General features: G+C 40.1%; 1 protein-coding gene across 1 annotated transcript in view; it reads left to right on the forward strand.

Moving 5' to 3' along the window:
- Positions 1-23,525, forward strand: part of ITPR2 (inositol 1,4,5-trisphosphate receptor type 2) — a 266,820-nt gene that overhangs the window by 93,587 nt on the left and 149,708 nt on the right. The window contains 5 exon segments of the mRNA XM_032186220.1: positions 10,132-10,325; positions 12,887-13,019; positions 13,931-13,988; positions 15,532-15,697; positions 20,371-20,544. Of these exon segments, the coding sequence (XP_032042111.1) occupies positions 10,132-10,325; positions 12,887-13,019; positions 13,931-13,988; positions 15,532-15,697; positions 20,371-20,544 (725 nt within the window).

A 23,525-nucleotide genomic window follows, 5' to 3' on the forward strand; every position in this document is an offset into this window, starting at 1 on the left:
CTGCTGTATCATTCTAAAGTCAGGAGCCAATCTGCCTTGTCCAATACTGGTTATTTATTCTCTCTGAATTAAAATGCACATCTTTCTCTCTAAGCGATTGATCTTTCGAATAGCTGATTTTAATCAAACCACATAGCCACAGCATGTCAGGTCTGAAAGACCTCACATGGTAGCATTAACAGGCAAGCTACATGTTTGCCATGCAGCTCAGCTTTATTTAGTTAGCATTATTTGTAAATGATAATAACAACACGCAAAGAATACATTTATGAATTTAAGTTGCATTATGTCTTGAGATGCAATTCCCAATGCTGGGCACCAACTTTAAAAAGCTGTCAGTGGGATAAACTTGGGTTATCTGCAGAGTAGGAGCTCCTCACAAATAGCTAGAATTTTCCATCAGCAGTAAGGATCTTCCAGTTCCCTTTTCTTCCACAGAGGAAGTGTATGCTCAGTCTGTCTGACAAATAGGTCTAAAACCTACGTATAATATGTTCCAATTGCTCTTGTCACATGAAGTATGTTTTTTGTGACTGGCTCAACAGATGCCTCATTTTACCTGTTCAAGCCAGTAACCAAACATCTCTGCTCCTTCACACTGTGTTTAGATCTTTAATTTGGTGGCACATCTCTCCTATAGTCTAAAGGGAGTAAAGGGTAAATGTGTGTCCATAGATGTCCCAAGATCTTGAAACACTTCTTTAAAATGTATCAGGTGAAGCCTGACCCCTATGTCATGCTGCAAGCTTTGTTTCTTTGTTGTGATGTAAAGAATTTGACCCTGGCAAAAATGGCTCTCTCCTGAAGACTTGAGCTACCATCTCTCTGCAAAGGAGTGCTTGCATATCAATGTGTCAGGGAACTACTGTCTAGTCTTCTGCCATTTTGGTTCATCTGGTTAGTCTGCTTAGTCTCTAGGCTGCAAGTAGAGTGCATAGTGCTTAAAAGCACTGTTTTACTGGTTTTCAAAAGTAGTGAGAATACTACTGGAAAGAACAGTGTTTGAGAACAAGGTTGGACCTGCCATTTCTTATGTGTCTGTGAGCCTTCTGTACCAAGAAGGACCAGATATCATCCAGATATCTTAGAAAATAATATATTGTTTCTCAGCCTTGCATCTGTGTCTGTTAGCTGCTCTTTTCACTAGTTAAGAATTTAAAATACCTTCTTTAGGCATACTTTGATTAGCAGAGCTAACGAGGCAGTGACTGGCTGGCAAACTAGAGCAATAATTTATGCCAACAATTAAAAAAAAAGGGGGGGAGGGCTAGATAAGAAATAAGTTTTAACCCTTAGGAAAGCTAGCTGTGTTAGTCACAGATGTCTGCAGTGAAACAACTGCCATTCAGTGCAGGGTATTATCAGACCAAAGGGGAAGTCAGTCTGAGAGTTTAATTCTATGGCACGGATCATTTCTCTTTTCTCTTTATTTCTTTCCTCATCATGAGACCTGTGCATTAATGTGATTCTAGAGACGATTGCTCTTCTAGGAATCAATACCTGCTTCATAGATTTAACTCAACTAGTAGGCTTGATTCCCATGATGCTTTTTACTATCAAAGCCACTGTGCTGATATATGTTGTTTTTTTTTCCCCGTCTTTCCTTCGTGTACTGTTTGTGGCAAGAAAGCTGTATTTTTGACACTGCTTTGTGGTTTTGGGAATAGCCAACATCAGAAGAATGTCAGGAGAAGGTGAGGTTTAGAGTTTCACCATGGCTAGGTGGTGGTGAGTTTGCATGCAAAAAGGGAGAGCTTGTGGATATGCTGTAGTTAACTGGAGGTTGGGATGGCCAGATTCATTTGGGTGTGGATAGCAAATGTATGTGCATTGCATACTGTTACTTTTTTTTCTTTTTTTTTTTTTTTCCTCATTAGTTCTGAGGGCTGTATAAACTGCAGAAGTGGCCTCACCTTTTGCCCTTAATGTAATGCATTAGGTTTTCTGTGAGACTCACCTGAGGTCAGCTAGTTGTTGAGCAATGAAAAACAGCGTAATGAAGAAATAAAGTGTTATTCTTGGCCTGTTTACGGTAGGTTCAGCAGTCTTTATGAGCAAGTTCTGTACAAAACCTGTAAAAATTAATACCTCTTTTGCAAACAGAGCTATAAGGCGTAATGCCTCTGGCAAATAATATATAGCTCTGAAGGGTTTGAAATAAAATACGTTCCTTTAGGTAATGAAGTGTTGTTATTATATGTCTTAAAAATGGCTATAACTTTTCACATGGAAAAATTAAATTGCATGAAGCCAAATCAACAAAAGCAAAGAACTGCAGAGGTAAAGCTGCCACTGGATGTTTAATTTAGCCCTTGGTAACTAGGCGGTGCTGCAATATGGTCCTCTGCCAGAGGATCCCCAAAGACTGGCAATGTTGCATGCTTTAAGATGGCACTGAAGCTTTTTAAAAGGTTATGTTGGAGGAATAGTGTAGGTCTCATTGAAATCCACAGAGTCAAGGCCATTTGGAGTCAGGACTCATGTCAGCAGTCATTTGGAAAGTGACTTGCTGTTGCAAGTACAGTCTTAAAACCCGCTTGAACATGCCAGTGCTGAGGCATAGCTTGATACAAGGTCAGCTTTTCTGAGAGCTGATTTTGATGATGGTAAAAGTCTTGGACTTTCAGCAGCCTGTCATTTGTCTCCTACTGTAGCAGTGAGCTTGGAAGCTGGTCTAAAGCTTCATCAGAGCACTGGAAAACTTCAGTTTTGACACATCAGGGGCTACAGCTGGTAAAAGTTAACTTAAAGGGGAAAAATGAGAGTGGCTGAGGAGCACTAAGAAAGATTTGGGACTTCATGGGGTTGCATATGGGGAAGGAGGCCTGAAATGCTGTGGTGAAAGCAGTGGGCCTGGTAGGAAGGGGAGATAAGTATATTGATATCTGTGAGGAAAGAGCAATAGGTATGGTCAGTCCAGCAGTGGCATTTCTGGGTGTTGGTAGGTGCTAACGGGCCTCAGGCTGTAGGTACTGAGGGGTTCTGAGTGTGCCCTTCTGATGCTATTGTTTTTCCTCTCTTTCCCCTAGCAGTGTTGAAGGCACAGGAGACTGACTAGGGGGAAGGCCAGATTCTTTTATATTGCTATACAAGGCTTGGCCTCTGAATGACTAGTATCCTGCGAGGGAGAAAAGTTTATTTTATTTTATTTTATTTTATTTTATTTTATTTTATTTTATTTTATTTTATTTTATTTTATTTTATTTTATTTTATTTTATTTTATTTTATTTTATTTTATTTTTTATTGGGGAATGATGGTGGTGGATAACAGCTGATGCAGAGATCCTAACTTTTAAATTACCTTAAATATAGCTCAGCTGTGTTTCCTGTCTAGATTTTCCTTAGAACCTAGGAGCAACTTTCCTTGATCAAGACTGGGGGAGGTAGGGCTCCTTTCCCACCAGCTGAGGTGCTTGGGAGGGATGTGAGAAGGTTGCTTAAGATTCTTGCAGTCCTGTAGAATATTTTGGCAAGTGGGAGGAGGCTTACACTTCATGGAAGTAAACCAGTAAAACCTCTAATAAAGTAGTTTGTGTAGCTGCCAGTGCATCATACAGATGCAACTGATGTTGCTTTGTATCTAGGGATTCAAGCCACAGCTGAACATTAGCCCAAGGCTTCCTTTGTGAATGATAGGGAAGGCAGGAGGAACTGAGGCTGGCCATCTGCTCAGTTTGTTAAGGAAAAATGGCTTTCAGGGTCTACTGTCTCTCTTGATTTCTTTGCTATTAAGAGCTAATACAGCCTGTGGGAATGCTTTGTTCTAGAAATGGATAATCCCAGAGTTCAGAAGAGAAGTAGTTTCAAAGAGCTATGGGAAAATATGTGGGGGTCATAGGCAGTTTGTTATTCACTGCAGTCCTTCCGCCTCTGCATTTGTTTCAGGAGTTAATGGTTTTTGTATTAGCACATGCTCTCTGGTTTGTGTCGTCCTACATGGGAACTGAAGTGTTTTCTAGGAGGTATTTGGAAGAAGTTGAAGCATTTGATCATTCATCTGGTCTTACTCAAATGATGCTCAGGTTTGATGAGACTGGAGAGTTGTTTTTATGACTTCATAATTGCAGAGATAAAGAGAAAAAGGCCCCATTTTTGCAAAACATATGGTTTGTCTCCTTTTTCTGCCCCTATGTATATATGCAAGATTGGACAATGTGTTGGGCGGGTTAACGGAAGAGTTTTTGGAGCATTGGACACATGTAAATTTATCATTACCTGGTCATTAAGTACCAGATTTTCTGAAAAACCCATTATATGTTGTCTCCTATTTGAAGAACCTATGGTATGTCAAGCTCTTACTTAGTTATCTCGTTTCTAGAAGCATTAAGCATCTAGCTTCTCCACTCCCTAATGAGAGCTGTTGGGTGTTAGAATAGTTCTGAAAACACAGAAATGTTTCACATTTCTGAGCAGGAAGATGAGCACTGTGGAAAGCTGAGCAGAAAATGGCTGAACAGTTTTCCAAATTGAATTATAGGAAATCTATCTTTCCTCTTATCTATACTGAGGAAGACTGAGCAGTGTTAGTAAGAGCAAACTGTCCCTGTGTGACATGTAGAGACCAGGTCAGATGCATATAGTTAATTTTTAAATAAGCAAGGCTGCAAGTCACTGGTGTCTTGGGGATATCTGTGAAGTAGGAGGCTACTCACAGTAAGATTATTTGCCAGCCTTTTAGGCAGTCCATTGTTTATACACATTCAGCTACTGCATGGTTCTCTGTACTGTTTGTGAAATACCTTATATGCTGTACATACCTGTCCACTAAGAACAAATTGAGGATGCTGCGTAGCAATTGGCTAGGAGCAGTTTTAGGAAAAGGTATTAATTGCTACCTGTCTTTGGCAGTTGTTTTCCTTTCTAAATATGGTATTTTGTCACTTACCATCCATGCTGTATTCCATAGCAGATTGTTGTTTACTTTTATATTTTGCTTTTAGAATTTTTGCAAACAGTAAATTACTTCTCAAGAAAGTATATTTATGTAGAAAATGAAGTGTCAAATTATCCACTATTTCGATTACTTGGGTGGTTGTTATTTTTTTTCCCCATAATTGACTCCTCTGAAAAGTCTTTTTTTCTCTGAGAGGCCGCTGTGTTGTCAATCGTGCCAAATTGTATGAGATTATGTGCTACAGTTTTATGACAGAAACTGATATTCATTAGGAAGTTGTGATCACTGTAATAAAAAGTAATGAAACGGAGATGCATGGTTGTCTTTTCAGAACATGACAAGCATTCTCTTCTTTCCTCTTATTTCAGTGTCTGTCAGTCTGTAGGTCCTTCAAATTACCACTTGTGTGTACAGTAATTTCAGTCTTTGATTGGCAAACCTTGTGAGACTACATTCAGGCATTTCTAATTGGTTCTACTGCTTATGGAAGGTTCTTGATAACTAACTTGTCTTGGTAGGGGAAAGAGCAGAGAGGAAGAATTGGGGAGAGGGAAGGAAAATTGCAAAAGAGAAGATTCGTGGGAATTCCACTGAGCTCTTTTCCTCTGTTGGTCGAAGTCACAGCTCTGAGCACTTTTGCAGTGGTTTGCTGATGAGATTAGTTGTTGGCTGTCCAAACTAGCTCATTCCCACAGTGCAGTGTCTATTCTCTCCCTCTTTTCAGGCATGTATAAGTGTGACCTTACATTACAGAAGTGTAATTACAAGTGTGACCTTGACCTTACAGAAGTCAACAAACAAGGGACGTCAGCAAGATAAGGGTGGCAACATGATATAAAGGCACAGTTCAGACTTCTCATTTCACCTCTAGCATAAAGTATACACAAAAGTAATCAGGGTTCACAACTATTTTGCTCTGTGTTCATTTTATCTTGGTTAACTAGCTGAGGCGGTAAGTTATTTTTTCTTAGGACATTGGTATGCAGGAAGCACTCTGGAGCTGGAACTGAGATCAGAGCTCTGTGTTTTAGTCTTACATACCGAGAACTTAAATCTCTTTTGTTGACCAACATATTTTGTATTGCGTTGTTGCAGGTTTATCTGACATGCAGTCAGTAACTTGTTAAGCCACAATAACCTTTCTGTATGTCTTACCCTAGAGACTCATACCCTTTCCTGCTGAGATAACTGTATTAAAGCCAAGAGAACACAAAAGTATGTCAAGAAGGAACAAGTCTCTAGTGAGAGTGCTGCTGGCCCCTGATGTTTGTGAGTGACGGATTTAAATCCATGTGTGATGTGATCTAGACTTCCAAGGCAGGACAGATGCACTGAGTGACATGAATGTTGATCTACTGGGGGAACTTTTGGAAGAGAAGCTGTTACCCACTCTTTATGCACATGAATGATCCTCATGGCTTCTTTCAAAGAAGAGAGCAATTCCTCCCATTGTGGAGATATAGTCAGCTGCCTCATTTCCATGTGCAAATGTGCTGGTTGACTGCTGTGTACTTTAAGAGATGGCTACATTTCATCAGAACACTACAAAACATAGTTGATGAATTTCTTGAAAATTATGATAAATCGTTCCAGTTGCCATATTATTTGCAGCCTGGGAATATTCTTCCCAAGCCAGTTAATTAAAAATAATAATTGTCAGTATCATATAGTTGCTAGAAATTTTTCCAAGGTGGATTTACCCATAATGCCTTGTTTCACTGATATTGACAGAAATAAAGCGCTATGGTGTCACTGCTCACTTCAACTGTGGATATTAAACTGGATTAAGTAGACTTTTCTCTCACTAAAATCCTTTCCTATGCATTAATGAAATACAATTTGAAATGGCAGTAAGTACCACCTTAACCCTCCTGTGCTTTTCTGCCTTTAGCTGTTTAGATGAGTCACTGGAGGTCAATAGTCATGGGGTGCGGTGGACAGAGGTTTTATCCTTGTTACAGATTCTCTTATAAAGCTCCTTCACAGCTACCACTCACTGGTTTGTACCATCTTTTACCATTGATGTTCTGCTGATACAGGGAAAAGGCAGCAGTCATCTCATTTCTTTTTATTTCCTGAATGCTTTAATAGGCTTCATAGTCCCATTAGCTGAGTACATCCCAGTCTTCATTCTATCAGGCCTCTCAGTATCCATTTTAAAGATGGAGAGAGAGTATTCTCCTCATTTATGGAAGTGGTCCTGAAATACAGGGAGACTAATTTCTTGGTCACAGAGGGAGCTGAATCCCATCACAATGTTTCCTATCTCCTCTGGTGCCTGTTCAGCACCCCAGTGATGGCTGTCAAATATGCAGGATGTATGTTCCAGGCAAATCCCAGCTTGCTTTCTTCAAGAACATGAGCTTAAGCTTACTTAAGATATTGAACAGAGAGCAGTGATTATTCCCTACCCTATAGAGAGAGGGAGTCATGGACCAAAGTGAGAATGAGTAAATGTTATGACTGGGTCTTGGGACTGGACTTAAGCAGGACTTGTGGAAGAATCAGTGTCAATACCTATATTTGCTTTATGCTGTTGTGAGCAGTTAGAAGAACTTTCTGTGCTTACCTAATGTGAGGATTTAGCCCTTAGTTTGACTTGTAACTTTTGTTTCCTAACATCATTCAAAGCCAGAAATACATCTTTTCCCTTTGTAGGGACTTCAGGTATTTTTTTCAAAAGACCAATTCACACTGATTGCACACCAGACTGGATGCTGAATGGGACCTCAAACATGACACTAATCTGCCTCATTTACTTTGAGAAAGCAAATTCTCTGTATGTTTCCTTTTAAAGTCAGGGTTAAAGGCATCCTCTTTGCTGCATGCAGTACTTGAGCTCTGCGGCTTGAAGAAAGAAGAGCATAAGAGGAGGATATTGCTAATAAAATAAAATATAGCTTTGGCTTTTTACAGCAGATTATCTAGGAAGAGCATTTCTGCAATGTGAGTAAAACTTGGCATCTGCATGTTGATTAAAATGTACAAAAGACATACAAGAACAATTCAGGTTTACCTCAACAAAGCTACATCTCCTCCATTCTCTGTTTGCTTTTAGTGTAGTCTAGGTCTTGGCACTGTTCCTGCAAAGAAGTGCTATCATTTGCTTCCTTTTCTCCATTCGTTCAGATCTGTGCTTTGCAAGAAAGAAAACTAATTCATGTAGGTATGTAACATGATATTCTCATTCATACTTCTCCCTGCCTTTGCAAGAAGATAATCATTGATTCCTTGGGATGCTTTTCCTATTGAAATTCACTATAGGGAAAGACCAGTATAACCTATAGGAATAAATGGTATCTCTTTTTTGAGTTTGCTGAACTGGCATCATCGATAGGTACCACTGCAACTAGACTAAACTAAAGGTTTTTTCCAAATGAGTGTAATTTTTTTTCTATGTATAGCTTACAAAGGGTACTGTCATTACAGAAAATAGTTTAACTTTCAGGACAACCTTCTGTACCGAACCATCTCTTGGGACTTTTTTGAAGGGTATGGTTACATAAGTGGGAGTGAATGGGGAAAGACTCTAAACTCTCTCTTCTCCTAAATGAGTTCATGTAAGTTGGGACATGGAGGTGCTTGAGACAGTCCAGAGAAGGGCAAGGAAGCTGGTGAGGGGTCTGGAGAACAAGTCTTATGAGGAGCAGCTGGGATTGTTCAGCCTGGAGAAGAGGAGGCTCAGGGGCGACTTTATTGCTCTTTATAGGTACCTTAAAGGAGGCTGTAGCGAGATGGGGGTTGGTCTATTCTCCCATGTACCTGGCAACAGTGTGAGGGGGAATGGGCTAAAGTTGCACCAGGGGAGGTTTAGGTTGGATATTAGGAAGAACTTCTTTACTGAAAGGGTTGTTAGGCACTGGAATGGGCTGCCCAGGGAAGTGGTTGAGTCACCGTCCCTGGAGGTCTTTAAAAGATGTTTAGATGTAGAGCTTAGTGGTATGGTTTAGTGGAGAACTTGTTAGTGTTAGGTCAGAGGTTGGACTAGGTGATCTTGGAGGTCTCTTCCAACCTAGATGATTCTGTGATTTTGTGAAGTTGAGGGGAATGACTGTTCTGTGAGCCAAATAATTATTTATCATTTCTGTTATTCAATTATTAAAACAAACAAACAAACCGACATCCAAAACCTCAGAATCCAACCTCACACATGTAAGTACAGAGACATAAAGCACACATATAAATGCCAATGTATATGGAGTTACAAACTGTCCAGGTGGTCAGTGTGTGTAATGGGATTAATCATATTTATCATGAGCTTCAGCAAGCCTAAGCATGCATAGGAATGTTTCCTATTCAGCTTGTTATGTAGAGATACATGTGTACATACACCCAGCATCGGCTCCTGACTTTGCTGAGATGCTTCTGCCCTATTTGTTACTCATTCACATACAGTAGAAGGCCAGCAACCCTGTGAAGATGCATCAGTCTTTCTCCTGCCAGTTTTTTTAGTTGTCTTTGGATTGTGGACTGTCATCTGGACCATGTACAGAGATTAATCAGTCTTTCACAGCCTCAAATCTCTACTCTCTGTTAGCGTGACATATATGAAACTTGAGCTTTTGCAGTGCCAAAAGCATCTTTACCATGAACCTTTTTTCTATGATCAATCATTAAGGGGAAGATATCAATCAGAGTAGACATGAAAAATTAACTCCTCCTATGTGTGTGCAAAGCAAGGTCATAAATTACAGCAGTGGAAGATATAAACGAAATAACAGTAAATGTTCTCTGTAAAAAAAAAAAGTTTTCTAACAATAAACAGTCAAGAAGTGGAATAGCTCATTTAGGAATGCTGTAAAAGGTGAGATATTTATCATTTAAATATTCTTAAAAACAGGTTAAACAGTCCTCTTTCAGAAGTTTTCTTAGATTTAAATAATGTGCCTTTAGATGAAGGATTGAATTACGTGAACTACCGAGATTCCTTTTGCTCTGCTTTTTACAATTTCTTGAACATACTAACAAAGCTGTGGAAAGCTTTAGGTATCTTTTCCATCTGTTGACCTTGTAAGCAATGATTCCCTGGAAAATCAGTGAAGAAAATTTTCACAAAACCATTGGGTAATTTGAGTGAATCCATTCTCCTGATTTTTGATGAGGAATTGAGGACTTGTTTTTCAATAGGCCAATTAAGACTGTTAAGGCATTTGACAACACGGTTGCATGTGTCATATATATCTTTGCAAGAAAGCTTCACTGATGGTAAATATATATGTATGTGTTTAATACATAGGAAACAATGTTATGAGGACCATCCATGGTGTAGGAGAGATGATGACCCAAATGGTACTGAGCAGAGGATCTATATTTCCCCTCAGTGCCCCTGATGTACAGCCAAGCATTCACCCAAGCAAGCAAGCCAGCACCTCAGAGAGTGAAGACGTGATTGTAATGGACACCAAATTGAAAATCATTGAGATTTTGCAGGTAATAATGATTGATGGAGTATTAAATGACAATTCTTTTGCACTTATTTATTTATTCACCTAGTGGCAGGTTCTGTTACCCACATTCTTGCTATTTACTGATCTGTTCATTGAGTAAATTACGCTTTGATATGAGGAAGAAAATTTCTCTGTGTGAATTATGGTACAGTTGTGGTCCTCACTGTGTTACATTTAACTTGAAGGATCTAGGTGCTGTAGAAACTCCATTGCTATAAATGTGAAGAGGCAGAACTTGTACATTAAGCTACCTCTCTAATGTTTTCTAAAGACAGCATTCCTGTTCCAGTCTCATTACCACTCATTTTACACTGTGGTAGCTTATTTGACTTTAGTATTGACTCCACCTTTGCATTAGTTTGGTGAAGGGCAGAATTGGACATAGACCCACTGAAGTCAGGCAAGGCCACACAATTTGGAAGTCCTTTTCAGATTTCCACTGTTAGCAGCCCACAGACTATTCTCCTAGCTGAACTGACAAGCTGTATGACACTAGTGTGCCTCCTGAGGTAGAATTTCCACTTTGTGCTATTAGTAAGTAAAGTGGCACACATACGTTCTGCATATCAAATCCCAGTTCCTGCAATACTTACGCACTGATGGAATTTTTCAGTGTTTTCTGTAAATTCTGCTCATCTGTCAGTACCCTTGTCACTTTTGAAGGATTTAGTTTGTTCCAAATGCTTATAAATTATTTAGATTACCTTAACTACTTGTCATCTGAAAGGCCATCAGTTGTTAGATTATCCTCAATACTGCATATGTTACTTTCAGAGCTGCTTTAGTTTAAGGCTTTTGGGGGAGAAAGAAGTGTTCTGAAGTGATGTCACCTAAAGAATACTATTCATGTATATTGTTTCTCATTTTCATTTGATTTGGTGACTGTAGGTATTTCTCTCCATGCTGTCATGCTCTACTGGTTGATACACAGATGAATGATTCCAGGACACCAACCTCTTCCTGTGCATTCTCTGTTTGCTCAGTGGAAAGAGAATCACATTTTGTTTCAGCCTTTCATCTTTCACAGCACATTCAGTGCGAGAGCTCCCAGGACTGGAGAGTAATCCTGTGTTGTTGCTTTATTGGTGGTTTGTTAGTTATGGTTTAGTTACGTAGTCAAATTACTGCAGATTAGCAAGTTGTCATGTTGGGTGAACCCAGGTATATATGCTTATATACGACCTTAGTTCACAAGTAATGCAGAGTAATTCAGTTTCATTTAAAATGCGATGAAGAAGGATTAACTAAAATCATGTTACCTTTCATTATTATACTATTACCCTAAAAGGCAAGTAAGAATATTTTAGATTTATTGTGTTGTCATGCATAGCTAGTAAAATGGTGATTAAAACTATTGTATTCTAAGAAATATTTCAGTTTATAGTAATTGGATTCTCAATATATCCTCTTGTTCCTTTAAGTAAAATTGTATTTTTACTTAACAGTTTCTATTCTGCTATCAGCCAGAATTAAACAGACAGCCTGATAGACTTGACTACATGTGGACTGGAGAAATGTGTATTTTTAAAAATCTTGCTTCTACAGTGACAGGGTAACTTGATTGTGGAATCTAAATAAACATGCCTTTTTTCCCTTTTGTTAGAAATTTTAAAGAAAAAATGTTGTTTATTAAACTGACATTTTATTTGCTTTTAGATGGCATAGTCCTAGTTACCCTAGTGAAATCTTACAACAATATTCAGGGTCTGGGAGGTTGTATGATTTTAGTTAGAGATCAAAGAAACAGGCTGCCACCATTTGTTTAGTCATCACTTGCCACCTGAGTCTTGGTAACTTAATGTGCGTGATTTCTTCCCTGCCTCATGTGAAACATGTTAAATAATTGTAAACCTCTTCATTGTATGCTTACATTTACTGCGGGCAAGGAGCATGTGCATGGGAGGTACTGAAGCTCAGTTGATGGGCAGTCAGTTGATAAAGTGTAGGATGTGTACCTCTCAGTCCTTCAGTTGGTACTAATGTCTGTAGCCAGGTTATTTTCCTCCCTTTTCCAATGTAAAAGCAGCACTTACAGGTTTGATTTAAGATTTTTTCCTATGTGAGCTTCAGATTTCACAGCTGAAGACACCAACAATTAAAAGAAAGCATCTGTCAGGCATCTGAGTGTGTGATCCTTGAGCATGTCATCTTTACTCTCAACCCCACACCACTTCTTATCACTATTGCTTATTAGAAGCCTGGCTGAAATATGAAATAATCTGTTTCAACGTGGGTTTGGATGTACTTTTCTGGCTCGTAGGCAGCATGGACAAGGCAGCGTGCAGGAGCCTCAGGACAAATAAGTCTGCTTCTTAGTATTCAGCAGATGACAGGGAAGTGTTCAATACATCCCAGGATGGTGGGAAGGAAAAAAAGAAATCACAGCAAGCTGAAACAAATGTAGTGGATTTGTATTTCATAGTGGACATATTTATTTAAAATAATCATATATCCCTGTACATTCCACCACAAAAGCAAACAAAAAAAACCCCTAACCCGTGTTATTACTTAGGAGAAGTCTTATTTTTAAATTTCTTCTTGTAGTTTATTCTCAGTGTTAGACTGGACTATAGAATATCCTACATGCTGTCTATCTATAAGAGAGAGTTTGGGGAAAACAATGAAAATGTCGATAGCTCTACAACGTCTCCACCTGACACACCAGGAATTCCCTCAGGTAAATGTTACAATGTAAAATAATTATGTGTAGACTATTATGTTGTTATAGATACTTTAGCAAGCAGTAAACTCAACTATACCAGAAGATACATGTCACTTGAATTTGAAAAGCTCGTGAGAAAATGAAAATCTTAAGGAATTCCACAAAAAAGATGCTTGCTGGTCTGTCATCCTCAAACTGAAATGTGATTCCTTTCTCCCATTACGGCAATTCATTCTCTCATTTGTACTCTCCCCAAAACACTGGAAAATGACAACCATTTTGGACAAATGGTTGTGAATGGATGAGGACTGCTTTAACAGAGGTGAATGTAGCATTGGAATGGCTTGGCTTTTCAGAGAGTGTTCTTGTGCATGCAGAGGTGCTTGAAAGACTGACAGCTGTATGTGTGATGAGCTACAGGTAGGGGAGAATTTAATTGGAGGTGCTGTGCAGCAATGGGGTGGTTAAAGAACATTGAAGTCTTAAGTAGTAAGGTATATTAAAGTTATTCTAAAGCAGAATAATGGTGTGGTAAATGATTTGGCTTATGATAAATATTCTGAAGTTCATGTATCTCATTTTGCTGCTCTATGGGGTTTGTCTGGTCTAACAAAAATGTAGAAGTTTTATATTCTATGTCATTTGTGATACAGCACCATGTAGCTCTAGTCCATCACTAGAACTTGGCTCTTCCTCAGTAGTAGTAAAACACAGTTTAACCCTGCCCTCTGTCCTATTTCTTCCCTACTGTTCTGTTCCTTCTGTTTTTTCCTTGAATACACAGAGTTTTACTTAGTTGAGGAATGCAGTAAGACCTTCACTTTATAATATCCACTTTAAAGACAGAGTTCCTTTTCACAGTGCAGATTATACAATGATCAGTATGTTAAAAAATAAAATAAAATGTTATTTTGATTGTTTTCCAGCAATTGTTCCTGACATAGATGAGATTGCAGCTCAGGCTGAAACCATGTTTGCTGGCAGGTATATTCTCTGAAGTTTTACTTCTCTATATTCATCTATTTGTTCACCTTGATAATTATCATGGACAATGTCTCTTTATTCTATATGTGTTTTCATACCCGTTTCTCTTCCTTTGGTGGCTACTTATTACATAACCTACTTGTAGACAGAAATGTGCCAGAAGAGACCTGGATTTCAAACAAGCAAATGGCCCAGTGCATATGAGTGATTGACAGAATGCAATGATCTTCTTGATCATCTACAGTTGTAAGACAGTAGAAAGTTTTGCCTTGTTCCCAAAGGTAGTTGGGGAATGGTGTACAGGTGTATTGGGCTAAAACATGCTATTTATTTCTCTCTACAATGTCTCATATGGGTGCTTTTAAAGAAAGACCATTTTCTGATGTAGCTTATGACTGTCATCCCAAATTTCTTGGATCTGGAGGGTATTGTTGACCCTCACTATTTCTTATTGATCAAATGATCTGTTATCATTGCACCCTGTCCTTGACATTACTAAGAATGTAATGCCAACAGTGATCTATTTCATGTGACTCTGCAGATCAACTGTAGACCCGCTTGCCATGATCTTCTGGACCACCAGAGGCCTGTAGATCACAAGTTATGCTTGCAGAGTCTTGGAAGTGGTTTCAGCTATGCTGTGAACAACAGCAACAACAAAAAAAAAGTACAGAAAATATCCACAAAGGAGAGTTACTACCATTATCAATATATTGGTTTAACTTTGCTGGTACAATTTTATAATTATACCAGTAAAAATGATTCCCATTTAGACAAAGCCTTAGACTTCAAAGTTTTTCCTGGAACTAGGGAGAAAGATCTGCAAGATGGGATTTCTGATCTTTTCTCTCTGTCCCTTATGCGTTCTCAGTCTTTACTAGTGAGAGCAATGCCTCCAGTCCTCTCCCTGAACTCCCATAATGTAAAACAACACATAGCCCCTGGCATCTGCATCTTTAAAATGAACAGAGAGACTGAATGTTTTCTTGGAAACATTATTTCTGCTTTGATATGTTAAGTGTAAATCTGCTTTCTGTTGCTCCAGATTATAAAAGAGGTTCCAGAAAAAAGATGCTTTTGGCAATTCCTACAATTTTTTAGTTTATTTTTTCTTGAATGAAATTTTAATAGTAGCTGAAAAGGGAAGGAGTGAAAAGGATGGGGCCAAATAAATCTCTGATAAAATGCTGTTGCCTTCAGTTAGTTTGGACTGTGAATGAGCTTGGCACAATTTATCTGCAACATAAACGAATGTTTTTGCAATATGGATTTTAATCACAATATTTGGCACATTTTATACATATTTACTTTAATTCCATTTTGTCCATTCTACTACAAGATTGCCAAAACAGCATCCAACCATACGATTGAAGTCCTTATAAAAAAACATTAAAGGGATGTTAATAATTTACATCCCACAGCATATTAGATTTGGTTTTAAGAGCTCTGTCAAATGAAGATTGTGTGTGCAGGCATATTTATGTCAAAAGCTTTTACTTTACTTACTTTATTTGGTCTTTTTTTCCCCCTATTTCTGTTGTAGAAAAGAAAAGAATGCAGTTCAGCTTGATGATGAAGGGGGCAGAACTTTTTTACGGGTCCTCATTCACCTTATCATGCACGACTACCCTCCTTTGCTCTCAGGTGCTCTGCATCTGCTCTTTAAGCACTTTAGCCAGAGAGCAGAAGTTCTGCAAGCATTTAAACAGGTATGGATGGGCATGGTATTATTTCGGGGACTTGTGAGGAAAGTATTTCCAAAGGCTGCTTTTCTTACCTGAATTGCTGTTTGTAGCTTGATAATGCTGAAAGGACTTTTAAGAAAAATCACAGAATCACAGAATCATCTAGGTTGGAAGAGACCTCAAGATCATCGAGTCCAACCTCTGACCTAACACTAAGAAGTCCTCCACTAAACCATACCACTAAGCTCTACATCTACATGTCTTTTAAAGACCTCCAGGACTGGTGACTCAACCACTTCCCTGGGCAGCCCATTCCAGTGCCTAACAACCCTTTCAGTAAAGAAGTTCTTCCTAATATCCAACCTAAACCTCCCCTGGTGCAACTTTAGCCCATTCCCCCTCACACTGTTGTCAGGCACATGGGAGAATAGACCAACCCCCATCTTGCTACAGCCTCCTTTAAGGTACCTATAAAGAGCAATAAAGTCGCCCCTGAGCCTCCTCTTCTCCAGGCTGAACAATCCCAGCTGCTCCTCATAAGACTTGTTCTCCAGACCCCTCACCAGCTTCCTTGCCCTTCTCTGGACTGTCTCAAGCACCTCCATGTCCTTCTTGTAGTGAGGGGCCCTAAACTGAACACAGTACTCGAGGTGCGGCCTCACCAGAGCCGAGTAGAGGGGGACAATCACCTCCCTAGCCCTGCTGGCCACCCTGCTTCTTATACAAGCCAGGATGCTGTTGGCCTTCTTGGCCACCCGAGCACACTGCTGGCTCATATTCAGCTGACTATCAACCAGTACTCCCAGGTCCTTCTCTGCCTGGCAGCTCTCCAACCATTCCTCTCCCAGCCTGTAGCTCTGCTTGGGGTTGTTGTGTCCCAGGTGCAGGACCCGGCACTTGGCCTTGTTGAACTTCATACAGTTGGCCTCAGCCCATTGGTCCAGCCTATCCAGATCCTTCTGCAGAGCCTTCGTGCCCTCGAGCAGATCGACACACGCACCTAACTTGGTGTCATCTGCAAACTTACTGAGGGTGCACTCAATCCCCTCATCCAGATCATTGATGAAGATATTAAACAGGACTGGCCTCAGTACCGAGCCCTGGGGGATGCCACTAGTGACTGGCCTCCAACTGGATTTGACTCCATTCACCACAACTCTTTGGGCCCGGTTATCCAGCCAGTTTCTAACCCAACGAAGCGTGCGCCAGTCCAAGCCATGAGCAGCCAGTTTCTTGAGGAGAATGCTGTGGGAGACGGTGTCAAAAGCCTTGCTGAAGCCAAGGTAGACCACATCCACAGCCTTTTGCTAATCCACCCAGCGTGTCACTTTATCAATAGAAGGAGATCAGGTTCGTCAAGCAGGACCTGCCTTTCATACTGACCGGGCCTGATCGCCTGCTTGCCCTGCAAGTGCCGCGTGATGACACTCAAGATAATCTGCTCCATGAGTTTCCCTGGCATTGAGGTCAAACTGACAGGCCTATAGTTCCCTGGGTCTACCCTCCAGCCCTTCTTGTAGATGGGCGTCACATTTACTAGCCACCAGTTGACTGGGACTTTCTCTGATAGCCAGGACTACTGATAAATGATGGTAAGCGGCTTGGCCAGCTCCTCTGCCAGTTCTCTCAGTACCCTTGGGTGGATCCCATCCAGCCCCATTGACTTGCATATATCCAAGTGCTATAGCAGGTTGCCATTATCCTGGTGGATAATGAGGGCCACATTCTGCTCCCCATCACCTTCCACGAGCTCGGGGTACTGGGTATCCAGAGAACAACTGGTTTTGCCGCTAAAGACTGAGGCAAAGAAGGCATTAAGCACCTCAGCCTTTTCCTCATCTTTTGTAACTAAGTTTCCCCCCGCATCCAGTCAAGGATGGAGATTCTCCTTAGTCCTCGTTTTTGTGTTGATGTATGTATAAAAACATTTTTTGTTGTCTTTGACGGCAGTAGCCAGATTGAGCTCCAGATGAGCTTTGGCCTTTCTAATTTAGTCCCTGCACAACCTCACAACATCCTTATAGTCCTCCTGAGTGGCCCACCCTCTTTTCCAAAGATTATAAACCCTCTTTTTTCTCTTAAGTTCAAGCCGCAACTCTGTGTTCAGCCAGGCCAGTCTTCTTCCATGCTGGCTCATCTTTGGGCACATGGGGACAGACCGCTCCTGCGCCACTAAGATTTCCTTCTTGAAGAGTGCCCAGCCTTCCTGGACTCTTCTGCCCTTCAGAACCACCTCATAAGGGACTCTGCCAACAGCTCAAAGTCAGCCCTACAGAAGTCCAAGACTGTGGTTATACTGATCCCCCTCCTGACTTTACCAAGAATGGAGAACTCTACCATTTCGTGGTCACTCTACCCAAGACAGCTCCCGACCACCACCACATCTCCCACCAGTCCTTCTCTGTTTTTGAAGAGAAGGTCTAGCAGGGCACCTCCCAGGGCAGGCTCACTAACCAGCTGTGTCAGGAAGCTCTCTTCCCACTCAACAGAAACCTCCTAGACTGCTTTCTCTGGGCTGTGTTGTGTTTCTGGGATATATCTGGGAAGTTGAAGTCCCCCACAAGAACAAGCGCCGACGATTTCGCAGCTTCTGTCGGTCTCCTCGTTCTGGTTTGGTGGTCTATAACAGACCCCCACCAGGATGCTTGCCTTGTTGGCTTTCCCACTGATCCTAACCCACAGGGATTCAACCTTATCATTCCCAGCCTCAAGTTCCCTAACATCAAAACTCTCTCTGATATAGAGAGCCACACCACCACCCCTTCTGTGCTTCCTGTCCCTTCTGAAGAGCCTATAGCCAGACATTGCAGCATTCCAGTCATTAGAGTGGTCCCACCACGTTTCCCAATTAAGTCCCAATTAAGCAGAGATTTTCTTGTTGTTAGAGTTGAATATATGTGCTGGTGTATATTCTAGTTGTGCACCCACTATTGAAAATGTATGTCGGTGGTGACATCTAGGACACACGTATCCCACAGTGAGACTTATTGTAGTGATCCCTCAGAGACTGAGATAGTAGCTTGTGTTCTGCCATGATGCAAATGGTAAACCATTTACCTGTGTCAGCAACAAGATTTTCCTGTCTTCAGGACTACCTAAGCTGTGTGTGAAGCTTTGTTGTTATAAATGCAATATTTTCAATTCTAGTTCTAATTCAGGCGTCCTTGCATTGTGCATGATACAGACACGCCCAAATAACAGAAAGCGAGTAATACAGCCAAGCCTGTTTTCAGCTTTTACTCTTTCTGGCTGATAACGTTCCATGTGCGTACTCCATGTGTCAGGGGATTAGTACTGGGAAATCTGATGTCATGGGGCTAGATGACAGAGACATCTCTGTTACGTAACCCTATAACATATGTTGTTAAGACCATCTGATGCTTATTTCAGGAGTTTGCTAGCATGTTGTCTTATTGTTATGTAAGATGTGGAGGTTTCTCTTGTTTAAAAACAGATGAATGATAAAGACCTGGAAAGCTTTTGTTTAATGGTTTGTTTGTTTGTGTGTTGTTTTTTTTTTTTTTTTTTTTTTTTACAATGTACTATAACGGCCTCCCACCTGGATGTTAAAGTTAGGCCTTGCTGGTTAAGGTGCATAAATAGCTTTTATTATGAGGTAAGTTTGAGAAGCTTTACATGTTTTCACATAGGAAGGAGAAGGCTGATTGGCAAATACACAGAAAAGACTACAGAAAACATGAAATATGAGTATTTGTGGATGAGAAGCATTCATAAATTCTGCAAAATAATGAATTGTACTGGACTAAGAGAAGATGATGAAAACTTAATGTTACAAAATAGTTAATATTTGCCTGCAAGTGATTTTTAATTTCCCTATCAGTGTTCCTATCTGCCATGTGACTATACACTTTAAGATAAGTGTGAATTCTTAATAGTGCCTATTGATTTATTGTACCGATTGTTGTTATTTTGTTGGTACGTTATCTTAATTAATAATCTTGGGAGAACAAAGACCATTAGAAAGAAAGGAAATGTATAAATCGTGCTAAATCAAGAACTAGAAATAATAATGAAAATAAAGAACAGATAATTTCAGCAGTACAAAAAATGAAAGTGAGATAAAGAGGCATCCACTCAGATGGTGAGAAACTGTCTGAACTTGAACATCAGTTTGTGAGCTATTCAGACAGGTTTTTTTGATCTGCTCTAACAGTGTTAAAGGTATGATATTTATCAGTATTTGATTATGGTGATGTAGGTGATCATTGAAGTTGCTGGCCATTCTCACTTTTCTTTGGATGTCCTGATTCCTTGTCATATAATCTTTTTTCTTTTTTCCTTTTCTTATGAAGTACAATGCTGATTGGATAAGATATTTCTAATTGTGTTGTTTTAATACCATGAGGATCATAACCATAGCGTCAGAGCTAACTCTGCTGAGAGCTCAGGGGCTTGTATACATATACTTGTGCTGAAAATGTTTTGCAGCATATTAAAGAAGGAGGGAGAATTCTGTGAGTGTTATAGCTATCCTGCTTTGGGCAACCACAGCTCTGTTAAAGGTTTTCAGTGAAGGGAGGCTAAAAAGACTGTTTGTGCCATGTTTCAGTTTCACAGGGAAGGTTGCAAAAAACATCTGAAAAGAGGGACTTAAAATGGAAACTGGCAAGCAAATTTCCCAGGTGTAAGTGCTGGTGCTAGTGCTATAATAGCTTTACAATTTACTGTATTTCCAGGTTCAGTTGCTGGTGTCTAATCAAGATGTTGATAACTACAAGCAAATCAAGTCTGATCTTGATCAGCTACGTCTGACTGTAGAAAAATCGGAACTGTGGGTTGAAAAAAACAGTACTTATGAGAGTGGAGATGTGGGTGATAGTCAGACCAAAGCAGGAGAAGAGCCAATAGAGGTGAGTTTAAAGCCTTTTCTGTTAGAATTGTTTTGATATGAATGTGTAGTTTGATGAACAACTGCAAACTGGTGATCTGGTTAATCAATATAGCAAAAGCAAGAATAATTAGTATTCTGGCTGACCTTTAGGATTAGACAGAGTAGAAGATAAAACTTCTTTCACCAGTGTGGTGAATGTTCTCTCCTGCTCTTTTCAGTAACTGCATTCTTATGTTACAAAGCTGTCTTCCTTAATGTCTCGCAAGCAAGACATAGTATATGGCATCACTCTGTAACCATGGAAGTCATCTAAGGATCACATGTTGGCTGTTGTGTTGACTTGCTAGAAGAAAGAATAGGCAGTATTTGTTCCTACAGCTAGGAAAGACAAGCACAATGAAGCCTATGTTTTTCAAACATCATGAGTAAGCCTGTTCTCCACCAAATGTAAAATTGACCTAAGAATATTGAGATTTTTGAAGTGAGCAACTTTTTTTTTTTTTTTTTAACCTTCAGTTTCCCAGACTCTTGGGGAATATTGTGATTTTTAGAGACTTTTGAACTTGAATTTGGAACCATGAAGATCAGATTTTAGTTAGTTAGTTAGTTTGTTTTTTCAATGAAAGCTGAGGTCCTCATGTAACTCTTTTGTGAGTTTATACGAAAATGCAGAGTTTTGCAAGAGTTGCTGTGGTTGAGGTTTGTGACAAGATGGTTGATAATGAAGGCTTTTCCAACATTTAATACCAATCTTCCATTTTCATCAGAGGAAGTGGGTAGAGATGAAGTGCGAATTCTGACAGAGCACTTTCCTTATTTTCTTCTGTGGCAAGATTTTCCCACACTGGCGAGAAAGTAGGAAGCCAAGTGGAGATGATACAGCCTTGTGAAGCCAGTGCATTGTGGGAGAGTAGGAGCCATTGAGAAGATAGAGGATGTTTATAGATGCCTAGAAGACACTCAATGCCATTCAGATGGGAACGTAGATTTTTTGTGGCTTTATAAGGGGAAAATCCAACCTCTTAAAGGAGAATACAAGTTTCTTGGGACAGGATAGATACTAGTCTTTCTCCGATATAAATTAATTAAATCTAGTGGTGTTGGAATGGGAGAGGAATACAGACTCCATGAGCATAAGTATGTGTGATTTTGTACTTTCCTCAAGCTTAGCTCTAGTAGGAAATAAGATGGTGCTTTATGTATTTAATGAATGGAAAAGGAAATGGAAAGACAGGATACAGAATTGGGTATTACAAGGTTTTTTTAGCAAGAATGTATTTTTGAAATGTAATAAGATCCTTTTATTCCTACAGATAGCCCTGATGGCAAAGAGGCTCCATGACAGGGTGTTAAAACAATTTGCTTGAGACAGAAACATCTCTGAGTGGAATGTTTTGATTTTTTCCGCAAGAGGCATTAGTGGATCTGTATGGATTAGCAGAGCTTCAGCAGATACACAATATTATCTCTGACAGATCTGTGAGTGCATTGTATCAGAACAGTAATAGGTAGTCTGCACAACTGGTCAGATCATCTGGTGGTAATTCCATGAGGGCTGCACCAGTTTATGGTAGCTCAGAATTTTGTCCATTATTTTTTCCCTATTAAATTATTATTTAATTGGCAGGAAATGTTTTTACCTGGCAAAACTATAGTGAGTTTACTCTTTGTTATGTTAAGTCCGATTTAAGAGGTGAGGTGCTGGTCATAATCTACAACATATGTGTCACGTTAACGGGTGTAGCTGATTAACCATTATGGGCCCGGTCGGATTCAGGGTACTGAACTATCACAAATCACAGATATTCACCAATAATGTATTAACTGTTAGGGGTCTGGTTGGATTCAGAACACTGAATTATCACTGTCACAGATTCACCAATAACATATAACCACCATTACCCTAGTCACACTTAATGAGAGCTGTAACAATGCAATCAAGTGTGATTTATTACAGCAACAGGTACTTTGGATTGCTGGCAATAGTGACTGTCTGCAAAAGCAAGCTAGCATGCATGAAATACACAGGTGTTACAGGTGCACAGCCTAGAAATTAACGCGTTAAAAGGATCAAAGACTCTAGAAAGATTTATCACCACTTTGGGTTCAAATCTCACCCAAAGGCATCCCAATGGGGGGGGGGGGGGAGAGGGAGGCTCAACTCATCAACTGGTCCTAGGAGTCAGAGGGTCCTAAGGATGTTGTATTCCCTCAGGATGGTATCTTCCCTAACATCCCCTTCTCTCTTAGGCCAATTTATATTATGTTCTATCTTTTAGGTGGAGCTTGAGTGGCTCTAGTGGCTCTAGTCAAGCATATCTTAGTTGTGATTGGTGGAAAGTTCTCCCATCTCCATTTAAAGTAATAGGCTCCGAGAAATTCAGAGCACATGCTCAGTGAGGGGTGGTCACACCTTGGAGGTGGGTAGATTTTGGGATGGAGGTGTGTTTTGGTATTATAATGATTTTATAATGAGCAAAAAGTGCACTAGGGTACAGCATTTGTCAAAACATGACAGTCCTTGGCTCAGGGCAGCAAAAAGTTCAGCTTATCAGTCTCAGGTGTGCGCAAGAACAATTGAGTCCCCACCTGGTTACAGAGCCTCGCCGTGGTGTCTCCACTCCACTCTACGCTCCGTACTGTTCCTTAGAGCTAGCACACCAGGTTTCCCCAGCGCGATAGCATCTAAGGTTGGAAGACTAGGGAACGCTCAGGTAATGCAGCTATGCCCTACCCTGAAAGCCTCTTCAATGCTGTACATTTTCTTTAAAATGTGAATGTTAGTTTTATTTTCCTAGTTACTCCAGGCAATTACACCACAGTATGAAGCAAGTGACTAGCTGCAAGCAGATAAATATCCCTGTAAGATCCCATGCATTTTTGGAATGGGTCCTGAGTATTTGGTACTGATCATGATGAACATCTAGGTCCTTAGGAAACATGCTCCATTAGTATGTGCTGCTTATTTTATCTCAAACAATGTTGAAGTGTGCATAAGGG

The sequence above is a fragment of the Aythya fuligula genome, chromosome 1 (genome assembly GCF_009819795.1).
Source record: "Aythya fuligula isolate bAytFul2 chromosome 1, bAytFul2.pri, whole genome shotgun sequence".
Classification (NCBI taxonomy): Eukaryota; Metazoa; Chordata; class Aves; order Anseriformes; family Anatidae; genus Aythya; species Aythya fuligula.